Source organism: Pristiophorus japonicus, chromosome 5, assembly GCF_044704955.1.
Source record: "Pristiophorus japonicus isolate sPriJap1 chromosome 5, sPriJap1.hap1, whole genome shotgun sequence".
Classification (NCBI taxonomy): domain Eukaryota; kingdom Metazoa; phylum Chordata; class Chondrichthyes; family Pristiophoridae; genus Pristiophorus; species Pristiophorus japonicus.
Genome location: NC_091981.1, coordinates 34,285,402 through 34,298,616, shown reverse-complemented (window position 1 = coordinate 34,298,616; position 13,215 = coordinate 34,285,402). Strand labels below are relative to the sequence as shown.

General features: G+C 42.2%; 1 protein-coding gene across 2 annotated transcripts in view; it reads right to left on the bottom strand.

Moving 5' to 3' along the window:
* Positions 1 to 220: 220 nt before the first annotated feature.
* The window catches only part of trip13 (thyroid hormone receptor interactor 13), a 65,099-nt gene continuing 52,104 nt past the window's right edge, over positions 221 to 13,215 (bottom strand). For both annotated transcript variants that reach the window (XM_070880494.1, XM_070880493.1), the window contains exon 14: positions 221 to 3,338. In XM_070880494.1, coding sequence (XP_070736595.1) covers positions 3,234 to 3,338 — 105 coding nt within the window. In that variant the 3' untranslated portion in view covers positions 221 to 3,233. The remainder of the gene's footprint in view (positions 3,339 to 13,215) is intronic.

Sequence of the window (13,215 nt, the reverse complement as noted above, 5' to 3'; positions counted from 1 at the left end):
AGACATTCTGTCAATGAATCTGACTGCCGACGAGATAATCACTGCATTCTACGTTAGTTTTGCTCTCTTATTTATTGAAGCATTCCTGATTTTAGGATTGGTGTACAAATTGCACATGCAACAGAAAAAGGTGAGGAAATTACAAGATCCACTCGTTCTGTCCAAAATATTTGAAGTACCTTTCAAGGGAGTTACCGATAAAAACACTCACCACACTAAATTTTGAAAGAGAAACCACTTTTATTTAAAACTTTTTTTTAAAAATACAAAACATTTGGTGTTTTCAAGTTAATTCTTTTTGAAAAAAGTAAAATGTAGTGCGACTGAAAGATCTGATCCATAAAAAGCCATATCCTGAGAAAATGTAGAATCTAATCATGAGCAGCAATGTAAGCAGGAATGTAGGATTAGGCAGTTGGTTGGTTGTGACTAAACAAAATGTTCCACTTAAGAACATTCTTTACTCATCACATTGAAACTTGTACCAGAAATAAAAATGGGTGCCTAACCAAACAGATCCATCTTTGCATTTTTGGTTTATTATTGATATTCTGAAGTTACTTTATCAAGAAATAATACAAGAGCATCAGAACACAATCAAATGGAAAATACACAATCAGAAACATGCAAAACACATTATTCTCAACACCAGTTAACATTTAGTGAAAACATACTGCCCAATATCTTGAAACCTAGAGTGTTAATGGAATAAAATAAGACACATCCAGTGGATGGAAATTAATTCCCTCAACATTGCACATACAAAATCACAAGTTAACTTGTTAAACAAGCATTGCTCCCCATGCATACTATAATGTTGAGAAATATCTTAAACCTTTTAAACACACGTCATAAAAGTACTTCAAGTTGCAAAAAACTACAATGAATGTTGTTCGAGCTCAACATAATACTATAAGGATAAAGACAGTTCAGTTAGCTTAACTTTATCGTCTTCAATTACATTTTAAGAATTAGGGTGTCACAATACAATCTGACTGCACAATATGCACCAATAATTGCAACATTTGCTTGCTACAAAATCCAAATAACAAATCACTTTTTTGAACTACTGGTTTTGGCAACAACTTAGAGACAAGCAGTAAGAAAATGTGGCATATACGCAAAATTTTGGGACAATCTTACTGTTTTTCCTTATGAAATTTTAGCTCTCCTCTTTTCTGTTGTCTCTTTAGACATCAATAAATCATTATTGCATTATAATTCACAAAGTACAAGATGAAATACATTGATCTGTAGACTAAACAGATTTGTATCATGTATCCCGACTTACACCCCCCCTTTAAATTACAGAAAGATTGTGATGGGCATACAGTATTTGTTTTGGCTTTAAGCTATCTTCAACCAATTTAAAAAAAAATCACCACTCCACAAAGCTGCACTCTCATTCTTAGGTCTGTATAAAGTCAATAAGGTAAACATTCACCAAACTGATGATGACTTGGTCATAAAACTTCGTATCATCCCTTTTTAAACGTTTTGCAATTTTCTCGTGTAAACATATCCCCAGCTCGTCCCCAAAATTGTGACATTATAGTTTGTCAAAGTATTGTACAAAGGCTAGATGTTGCAGAAGAGTATGAATATAATGGATTTGAGTGAACTCAGCTGGATTTCAAAAAAAGAACGGTCTATTCAATTAGCATTGTCCCAATGAGATTATTACCCAATTATAAGAGCAATGAAATGCACCTCTCAATTCAATTTAAGCTCGAGTTCTTGAAAATATCTTTCAAGTTCAACTACAGAAATAAGTCTTGGGATTTTCTTTTTGGTGTAAACGTGAAGCAAATCTTGTGAAAGCGTTTACTGCTGTTAGGACGTGTTGTCTTCTCCACTCCAAACTGCGTTAGTAATGTCAGGTCAGTGAGCTCCTGATGCATATTAAAGATGTTTCTGCTTGTGAGGAGACCAAAACTAGGGACCAATCCAATAAGGAATTCAGGAGAAACTTCTTTACCGAGAGAGTGTTTAGAGTGTGGAACTCACTACCACAAGGAGCAGCTGACACGAATAGCACAGATGCATTTGAAAGGGATTCTATAGGGAGAAAGGAATAGAAGGATATTCTGATAGGGTTTAATCAAGAGGGGTTGGAGGAGGCTCGAGTGGAGCATAAATATTGGCATAGACCAGTTGGGTCAAATGGCTTGTTTTTGTGCTATACATCTGTGTAATTTACACTGCAACATGCTTTAAAAATATATATCTACACCAAAAATCTAGTCTTAACATTAATGTCTTGGGTCAGTTATGATTCACCAGGTAATTTGAGTGATGAAACTGCAAGTCATGGTCTCTCACATATAGACAAATTTATCATACATTGATAGCCGTGACAGTTTAGCGCTTGGCGCTTGAAATTGGTTTTCAATTGAAAAAGATCAATCTTAAATGAATGCTCAAGGTGTTTCTGTTGCCCTAAAAATCAACTAAGTTGATTTAACGTCCCATTCTCACTGTTGAATATTTTTATTCACATTTACTCTTCCCCACCTAGTGGCAGGACTAGATCTTGCCACGAGAAGGGACAGAGCTGCTGTGTAAACGTATCTATTGCATTGTCATCGCATACAAGTGACAGAATATTTTTTTATCTTTTGCCAAATTTCACGTGAACTGGGTATTTGCGAAGAAAAACTCCGAAAGTGTCCCTTTAAAAACAGGGCATCAAAGAGTCAATCGTTTCATGTGCATTTTCAATGAGGTAACAGATCTTTAATGATTGATCTGTGTCATGGATGCATTTATGGGGAAGCTCGATGATCACATGAGGGAGAAAGGTATCGAAGGTTATGCTGAGATGAATTAGGGTGGGAGGAGGCTTGCGTGGAGCACAAAGACCAGCACAGACTAGTTGGGTCGAATGGCCTGTTCCTGTGCTGTAAATTCTATGTAATTTTGCCAAGCATGGCAGGCAAAACAGAATGATTTATGGAAAGGTTTCGGGTTTTGGCTGGGTATCCATAATGTGGGTCTACTTTGTTTAGATCGAAAAATTATCCAAAATCCTACAGTAACTTCACAGAAACACTGTTTACTAACTTGGAAAGAAGGGAAAAACATCCAAAGTATCAGCTACCTCTATTCTCTCACTCAATATTCAGTGGGGCTTACTGAGGTCAATGTTACCAATTATTAAGGAAATCACCTCGGATGGTTTGACAGTATGCCACACAAATATGTTTGCAAAGCAGCATGGTTAAAGGGTGGTACTAGACCCCACTGTTGACACAGTTTAGTTTCTTCTTTTCTTCAAACTGCTTGTCCACCGCCATGGATAGAGCTCCTAGAAACTTCTCAATTGTTACAGACGATGACTGGAAAGACAGTGGAAAATAAAATAAGAAAAACAACTCAAACATTTTTCAATGACCCAAATGCAAATAAAATTGGATTGGATAAGCCAATGTGACGATGAGCGAAACTAAAACACAATACTCTTGTAAGGAAAGGGTTAATTAGACGGACTTGCGGGTGCTAATGGTAATACAGGGGTTACTGCTATTTGTCTTTATATTGCAGTAATGCAATTTTTTAGCCTTTGTTGCTTAGGAAATATGATTCTTAAATTGTAGTGTCTTAAAATAGTTGTGTACATCAAAATGCTGACTACTGAACTTTTGAACTGAGACTGACCTTCCAGCACTGGCAGGTTTCAAACTGAAGTAACCACCTGTTTAACGAGAAGAGTTGGAGACGTGCCATTGCATTCTGGCTCCCAATTTTCAGAGAAACAGTATGCAATGGCACATATCCAATTTTCTTCATATTTACTGATATTTTCTATTCATTCATGGGATGTGGGCATCGCTGGCAAAGCCAGCATTTATTGCCCATCCCCAATTGCCCTAGAGGTGGTGGTGGTGAACTGCCTACTTGAACCTCTGCAGTGGGGGAGGTGAAGATACTCCCAGAGTGTTGTTAGGTGGGGAGTTCCAGGATTTTGACCCAGCGACAATAAAGGAATGACAAGTCAGGATGGTGTGTGACTTGGAGGGAAATTTGGAGGTGGCGGTGTTCCCCTGTGCCTGCTGCCCTTGTCTTGCTAGATAAGAGGTCATGGGTTTTGGAGGTGCTGTCGAAGAAGCCTTGGTGAGTTGCTGTAGTAGAAACATAGAAATTAGGTGCAGGAGCAGGCCATTCGGCCCTTCGAGCCGGCACCGCTATTCAATAAGATCATGGCTGATCATTCAACCTCAGTACCCCTTTCCTGATTTCTCTCCATACCCCTTGATCCCTTTGGCCGTAAGGGCCATATCTAACTCTCTTTTGAATATATCTAACGAACTGGCCTCAACAACTTTCTGTTGTAGAGAATTCCACAGGTTCACAATTCTCTGAGTGAAGAAGTTACTCCTTATTTCGGTCCTAAATGGCTTATCCCTTATTCTTAGACTGTGATCCCTGGTTCTGGAACTCCCTAGCAACGAGAGCATTCTTCCTGCCTCTAACCTGTCCAACCCCGTCAGAATTTTGTGTGTTTCTATGAGATCCCCTCTCGTTCTTCTAAATTCCAGTGAATATAAGCCTAGTCGATCCAGTCTTTCTTCATATGTCAGTCCTGCCATCCCAGGAATCAATCTGGTGAACCTTTGCTGTACTCCTTCAATAGCAAGAATGTCCTTCCTCAGATTAGGGGACCAAAACTGAACACAATATTCCAGGTGAGGCCTCACCAAGGCTCTGTACAACTGCAGTAAGACCTCCCTGCTCCTATACACAAATCCTCTAGCTATGAAGGCCAACATGCCATTTGCCTTCTTCACTGTCTGCTGTACCTACATACCAAACTTCAATGACTAATGTACCATGATACGCAGGTCTCGTTGCACCTCCCGTTTTCCTAATCACCATTCAGATAATATTCTGTCTTCCTGTTTTTGCCCCCAAAGTGGATAACCTCATATTTATCCACATTATACTGCATCTGCCATGTATTTGCCCACTCACCTAACCAAGTCACCCTGCAGTCTCTTAGCTTCCTCCTCGCAGCTCACACCGCCACCCAGCTTAGTGTCATCTGCAAACTTGGAGATATTACATTCAATTCCTTCATCTAAATCATTGATGTATATTATGAATAGCTGGGGTCCCAACACTGAACCCTGCGGCAACTCACTGGTCACTGCCTGCCATTCTGAAAAGGACCCGTTTATTCCGACTCTCTGCTTCCTGCCTGCCAACAAATTCCCTATCCATATCAATACATTACCCCCAATACCACGTGCTTTAATTTTGCACACTAGTCTCGTGTGTGGGACTTAGTCAAAAGCCTTTTGAAAGTCCAAATACACCACATCCACTGGTTCTCCCTTGTCCACTCTACTAGTTCCATCTTTGCACTGGATGATGTCGAGTGCCTTGAGTGTTATTGGAGCTGCACCCACCCATCATATTCCTGACTTGTGCCTTGTAGGTGATGGAAAGGCTTTGGGGAGTCAGGTGGTGAGTCGCTCTCGGAATATCCAACTACTGACTTGCTCGTAGCCACAGTATTTATGCAGCTGCCCCAGTTAAGTTTCTGGTCAATTGTGACCCTCCCCCAGGATGTTGATGGTGTGGGATTCAATAAAGATAATACCACTGAATGTCATGGGGAGGTGGTTAGACTCTCTCTTGTTGGAGATAGTCATTGCCTGGCACATGTTACTTGCCACTTATCACAGCCTGGATGTTGTCCAAGTCATGCTGCATGTGGGCACAGACTGCTCCATTATCTGTGGAATTGCAAATGAAACTGAACACAGTAATCATCAGTGAACATCCTCACTTCTGACATGATGGAGAGAAGGTAATTGATGAAGCAGCTGAATATGGTTGGGCCTAGGACACTGCCCTGAGGAACTCCTGCAGAAATGTCCTGGGGCTACAAAGATTGGCATCCAAGAACCACAACCATATAGGTATGACTATAGCCATTGAAGAGTTTTCCCCCTGATCCGTATTGACTTCAATTTTACCAGCGCTCCTTGGTGCCACACTCTCAAATGCTGCCTTGATGTCATGGACAGTCACTCTCACCTCACCTCTGGGATTCAACTCTTTTGTCCATGTTTGGACCAAGGCTGTAATGAGGTCTAGAGCCAAGTGATCCTGGTGGAATCCAAACTGGGCATTGATTATCAGCTTGTTGATGTGTAAGTGCTGCTTGATAACACTGTCGGCAACACCTTCCAACATTTTGCTGATGATTGAGAGTAGGCTGATGGAGCAATAATTGGCCAGATTGGATTTGTCCTGCTTTTTGGGGACAGGATATAATTGGGAAATTTTCCACATTGTCGGGTAGATACCAGTGCTGTAGCTGTATGAGAACAGCTTGGCTAGAGGCACGGCTAGTTCTGGAGCACAAGTCTTCAGCACTACAATCGGGATGTTATCGAAGCCCATCACCATTGCCATATCCAGCGTGTTCAGCTGTTTTTTGATATCACGCGGAGCCAATCAAATTGGTTGAAAACTGGCTTCTGTGATGGTGGTGACCTCAGGAGGAGGCCGAGATGGATCATCCACTCGGCACTTCTGGCTGAAGATGGTTGCGAACACTTCAGTCTTATCTTTTGCATTTGCATGCTGGGCTCTGCCATCATTGAGGATGGGAATGTTCATGAAGCCTCCTCCTATTATTAGTTGTTTAATTGCCCACCACCGCACATGACAAAATGTGGCAGGATTGCAGAGTTGTGATCTGATTTGTTGGTAATGGGATCGCTTAGCTCGGTTAATAGCATGCTGCTTCCACTGTTCAGCATATATGTAGTCCTGTGTTGCAGCTTCACCAGGTTGGCACATCATTTTTAGGTAAGCCTGGTGCTGTTCCTGGCGTGCTCTTCTACACTTTTCATTGAACCAGGGTTGGTCTCTTAGCTTGATAATGGTAGAGTGAGGGATAAGCCAGGCCATGAGTTTACAAATTGTGTAGGAATATAATTCTGCTGCTGCTGATGGCCCACAGCGCCTCATGGATGCCCAGTTTTGAGCTGCTAGATCTGTTCTGAATCTATCCCATTTAGCACGGTGGTCGTGACACACAACAAGATGGAAACATAGAAATTTACAGTGCAGGAGGCCGCCATTTCGGTCCAGTGTGTCCACACTGGCCAACAAAGAGCCGCACAGCCCTTGGTCAGCAGCCCTGAAGGTTACATATAAACCTATGAACAATGAGGGAAAGGCAAAGAGCATCCAGCCCAACCAGTCTGCCTCACAAAACTGGGACAGCCCTTATACTTTCTACACTCCACCCCAACCGGAGCCATGTGATCTTCTGGGAGAGGCAAAAGCCAGATAAAAACCCAGGCCAATTTAGGGGAAAAAAAAAATCTGGGAAAATTCCTCTCCAATCCAGGCGATTGAAACTAGTCCAGGAGATCACTCTGGCCGTATTCAATTCCCTACAGTACTTACCATTATATCTGCGCTGTCCAACAAAAGGTCGTCCAGTCTAATCCCAATTACCAGCTCTAGGTCCGTAACCTGTGCCCATCCAACCATCTCTTAAATGTAGTGAGGGTTTCTGCACCCACCACTCCTCCAGGCAGCGGGTTCTAGATTACCCTCTGTGTAAAGAAGCACCCCTTCAAATCCCCTTTAAATCTTCCACCAACCACCTTAAAACTATGCCCCCTCATAATAGACCCCTCCAGCAATGGAAATAGGCCCTTACTATTCACTATGTCTAGGCCTCTCAATGAAGTCTCCTCTCAACCTCCTCTGTTCCAATTAGAACAAACCCAGCCTATCCAATCTGTCCTCATAACTAAGATTCTCCATTCCAGGCAGCATCCTAGTAAATCTCCTCTGCACCCTCTCTAGTGCAATCACGTCCTTCCTATAATACGGTGAGCAGAACTGCACGCAGTACTCCAGCTGTGGCCTAACCAAAGTATTATATAATTTAAGCATAACCTCCCTGCTCTTCTATTCTATGCCTCGTTCAATAAAGGCAGCATTCCTTATGCCTTCTTAACCACCTGGCCTGCGACTTTCAGGGATCTGTGGACAAGCGCTCCCTTTATTCATCTACACTATTAAGTGGCCTACCGCTTAATGTGTATACCTTTCCTTATTAGCCCTCCCAAAGCGCATCACCTCACACTTCTCTGAATTAAATTCCATTTGCCACTGCTCTGCCCACCTAACCAGTAGATAGATATCCTCTTGCAGCCCATGACTGTCCTCTTCATTATCAACCACACAACCAATTTTAGTGTCGTCTGCAAACTTCTTAATCATACTATCTATATTCAAATCTAAATCGTTGATAAACAACACAAAAAGCAAGTGACCCAGTTCTTTCCAGTCACAAAAACATCCATCGACCATTACCCTTTGCTTCCTACCTCCAAGCCAATTTTGGATCCAACTTATCACTTTGCTCTGGATCCCATGGGCTTTAACCTTCATGACCAGTCTACCATGTGGGACCTTATCAAAAGCTTTGCTAAAGTCCATATACAATACATCATACGCACTACTCTCATCGACCCTCTTGGTTATCTCCTGAAAAAATTCAATCAGGTTAGTCAAACATGATCTTCCCTTAACAAAACCATGCTGACTGTCCTTTGCCTTTCCACATGTAGATTTATCCTGTCTCAGGATTTTTTCCAATAATTTCCCCATCACTGAGGTTAGGCTAACAGGCCTGTAATTACTCGGCCTATCCCTTTCTCCCTTCTTAAACAAGGGTACTACATTAGCAGTCCTCCGATACCATGCCCAAATCCAAAGAGGACTGGAAAATGATGGTCAAGGCCTCTAATATTTCCTCTTTTACTTCATCCGGGCCTGGGGACTTAACTACTTTCAAAGCTGCTAAACCCTTTAATACTTCCCCTTTCACTATATTTATTTCATCCAGAATATCACACTCCTCCTCAATAGCAGTATCTGCATTGGAGGGTGTCCTCATTGTGAAGACGGGACTTCGTTTCCACATGGACGTGCAGTGGTCACTCCCACCAATACGGTCATGGACACATGCATCTGCGACAGGTAGGTTTGATGAGGACGAGGTCAAGTAGGTTTTTCCCTTGTGTTGGTTGGGTGCAAGGATGACAGTCATGCAAAAGGAAAACATCTGGGTAAAACATTATCGTTTTAATTAAGGTTCAGCAGGTGCTGAATTGGAATAGTAGTTTTAGGTAACACGAGAAATGTGTGATAAGATTAAAAAAATGGGGAATTATACTGATCTCATTAGCCCAACGTAAAAGGAGCTCATTAGTAAGGAAATCAGCTTTTTAACTGTAGTTATTGATACAATAGAGATCAATTAGTTTCTCTTTATGTGGAGCTGTTCTTACCTTTTGATGCAACTATGTAATCTAGAAATGTGCAAATTGTCACATAGAAGGGGCAAGAGAAAAATATAAAAATGGCAAATAAAAGATTCCAAGAGTTTGATCAACCTGAATACTGAGCTCATAACTAACGCATTGGCGTCCCCAATCAGCTGTGGTTCTCATTTCTATATTTTAAGTGTATGTTTATGTAAAGTTACATGTGTTATATGCTTAATAAAACCATGAACCCTTGATCGTATTGATCGAGGTCTAGATAGAGCATCTAATCATGGAAACAAAATCCTGTAAAACAGTACTTGGGTGCCGCCAAGCATTTTACTTACTTCAATAAGGTGTGGCCTACTGAATGCTCTATATAGTGTACAGTATAACAGTACCTGGAGGTGGTCTCCTTCAAACTTAGAGCTACTGAAACGTCCACAAATTATAGATGGGAATTTTAATCTTGCTCTTGGTCAATCCAGTTTTGGACCATTTTTGCGGGAGTCAGGATGACTTTTGGAATTTGACAGTGAGTTGGGCCCAATAGCATATCGGGGTCAAACTCCCCATCCTGTTTGGGATCTTTCTTATTATTTACCATGGCAAGAGGACATTCTAAAAAGGGAGGGTGAACAGCCAGTTGTTGTGGTACATATAGGTACCAACGATATAGGTATAAAACTGGATTAGGTCCTTTGAGACGAATTTAGGGAGCTAGGAGCTAAATTAAAAAGTAGGACCTCAAAAGTAGTAATCTCAGGATTGCTACCAGTGCCACGTACTAGTCAGAGTAGGAATCACAGGATAGTTCAGATGAATACGTGGCTTGAGGAGTGGTGCAGAAGGGAGTGATTCAAATTCCTGGGACATTGGAACCGGTTCTGGGAGAGGTGGGACCAGTACAAACCGGACGGTCTGCACCTGGGCAGGACCGGAACCAATGTCCTGGGGGGAGTGTTTGCTAGTGCTATTGGGGAGGAGTTAAACTAATATGGCAGGGGGATGGGAACCTATGCAGGGAAACAGAGGTAAATAAAATGGAGGCAGAAGCAAAACATAGAAAGGAGAATAGTAAAAGTGGAGGACAGAGAAACCCAAGGCAAAAAACAAAAAGGGCCACATTACAGCAAAATTTTAAAGGGGCAAAGTATATTAAAAAGACATGCCTGAAGGCTATGTGCCTCAATGCAAGGAGTATTCGGAATAAGGTGGACAAATTAATTGCACAGATAGCAGTTAACGGGTATGATGTAATTGGCATCACGGAAACATGGCTCCAAGGTGACCAAGGCTGGGAGCTCAACATCCAGGGGTATTCAGCATTTAGGAAGGATAGACAAAAAGGAAAAGGAGGTGGGGTGGCGTTGCTGGTTAAAGAGGAAATTAATGCAGTAGTAAGGAGGGACATTAGCTTGGATGATGTGGATTTGGTATAAGTGGAGCTGTGGAATACCAAAGGGCAGAAAAAGCTGGTGGGAGTTGTGTACAGACCACCAAACAGTAGTAATAAGATTGGGGACAGCATCAAACAAGAAATAAGGGATGCACGCAATAAAGGTACAGCAGTTATCATGAGCGACTTTAATCTACATATTGATTGGGCTAACCAAACTGGTAGCAATGCAGTGGAGGAGGATTTCCTGGAGTGTATTAGGGATGGTTTTCTAGACCAATATGTCGAGGAACCAACTAGAGGGCTGGCCAGCCTCGACTGGGTGATGTGTAATGAGAAGGGACTAATTAGCAATCTTGTTGTGCGAGGTCCCTTGGGGAACAGTGACCATAATATGGTAGAATTCTTTATTAAGATGGAGAGTGACACAGTTAATCAAGAGACTAGGGTCCTGAACTTAAGGAAAGGTAACTTCGACGGTATGAGGCGCGAATTGGCTAGATTAGACTGGCAAATGATGCTTAAAGGGTTGACGGTAGATAGACAATGGCAAACCTTTAAAGATCATATGGATGAATTTCAACAATTGTACATCCCTGTCTGGAGTAAAAATAAAAAGGGGAACGTGGCTCAACCGTGGGTAACAAGGGAAATTAAGGGTAGTGTTAAATCCAAGGAAGAGGCATATAAATTGGCCAGAAAAAGCAGCAGACCTGAGGACTGGGAGAAATTTAGAATTCAGCAGAGGAGGACGAAGGGTTTAATTAAGAGGGGGAAAATAGAGTACGAGAGGAAGCTTGCCAGGAACACAAAAACTGACTGCAAAAGTTTCTAAAGATATGTGAACAGAAAAAGATTAGTGAAGACAAACGTTATGTCCCTTGCAGTCGGATTCAGGTGAATTTATAATGAGGATCAAAGAAATGACAGACCAATTGAACAAATACTTTGGTTCTGTCTTCACGAAGGAAGACACAAATAAACTTCCAGAGGTACTAGGGGACCGAGGGTCTCGTGAGGAGGAGGAACTGAAGGATATCCTTATTAGACAGGAAATTGTGTTAGGGAAATTGATGGAATCCCCGGGGCCTGATAGTCTGCATCCCAGAGTACTTAAGGAAGTGGCCCTAGAAATAGTGGATGCATTGGTGATCATTTTCCAACAGTCGATCGACTCTGGATCAGTTCCCATGGATAATATAACAGCACTTTTTAAAAAAGAGAGAGAAAATGGGTAATTATAGACCGGTTAGCCTGACATCAGTGGGGAAAATGTTGGAATCAATCATTAAGGATGAAATAGCAGCGCATTTGGAAAGCAGTGACAGGATCGGTCCAAGTCAGCATGGATTTATAAACGGGAAATCATGCTTGACAAATCTTCTGGAATTTTGTGAGGATGTAACTAGCAGAGTGGACAAGGGAGAACCAATGGATGTGGTGTATTTGGACTTTCAAAAGGCTTTTGACACGGTCCCACACAAGAGATTGGTGTGCAAAATCAAAGCACATGGTATTGGGGGTAATGTACTGACGTGGATAGAGAACTGGTTGGCAGATAGGAGGCAGAGAGTCGGGATAAACGGATCCTTTTCAGAATGACAGGCAGTGACAAGTGGAGTGCTGCAAGGCTCAGTGCTGGGACCCCTGTTCTTTATAAAATACATTAATGATTTAGATGAAGGAATTGAGTGTAATATCTCCAAGTTTGCAGATGACACTAAACTGGGTGGAGGTGTGAGCTGGATGCCAAGAGGCTGCAGGGTGACTTGGACAGGTTAGGTGAGGGCAAATGCATGGCAGCTGCAGTATAATGTGGATAAATGTGAGGTTATCCACTTTGGGGGCAAAAACACGAAGGCAGATTATCTGAATGGCAGCTGATTAGGAAAAGGGGAGGTGCAACGAGACCTGGGTGTTATGGTTCATCAGTCATTGAAAGTTGGCATGCAGGTACAGCAGGCGGTGAAGGCGGCAAATGGTAGGTTGGCCTTCATAGCTAGGGGATTTGAGTATAGGAGCAGGGAGGTCTTACTGCAGGGCCTTGGTGAGGCCTCACCTGGAATATTGTGTTCAGTTTTGGTCTCCTAATCTGAGGAAGGACGCTCTTGCTATTGAGGGAGTGCGGCGAAGGTTCACCAGACTGATTCCCGGGATGGCTGAACTGATATATATGAGGAGAAACTGGATCAACTGGGCCTTTATACACTGGAGTTTAGAAGGATGAGAGGGGATCTCATAGAAACGTGTAAGATTCTGACGGGACTGGACAAGTTAGATGCGGGAAAATGTTCCCGATGTTGGGGAAATCCAGAACCAGGGACACAGTCTTGGGATAAGGGGTAGGCCATTTAGGACTGAGATGAGGAGAAGCTTCTTCACTCAGAGAGTTGTTAACCTATGGAATTCCCTGCCACAGAGTGTTGTTGATGCCAGTTCATTGGATATATTCAAGAGGGAGTTAGATATGGCCCTTATGGCTAAAGGGATCAAAGGGTATGGAGAGAAAGC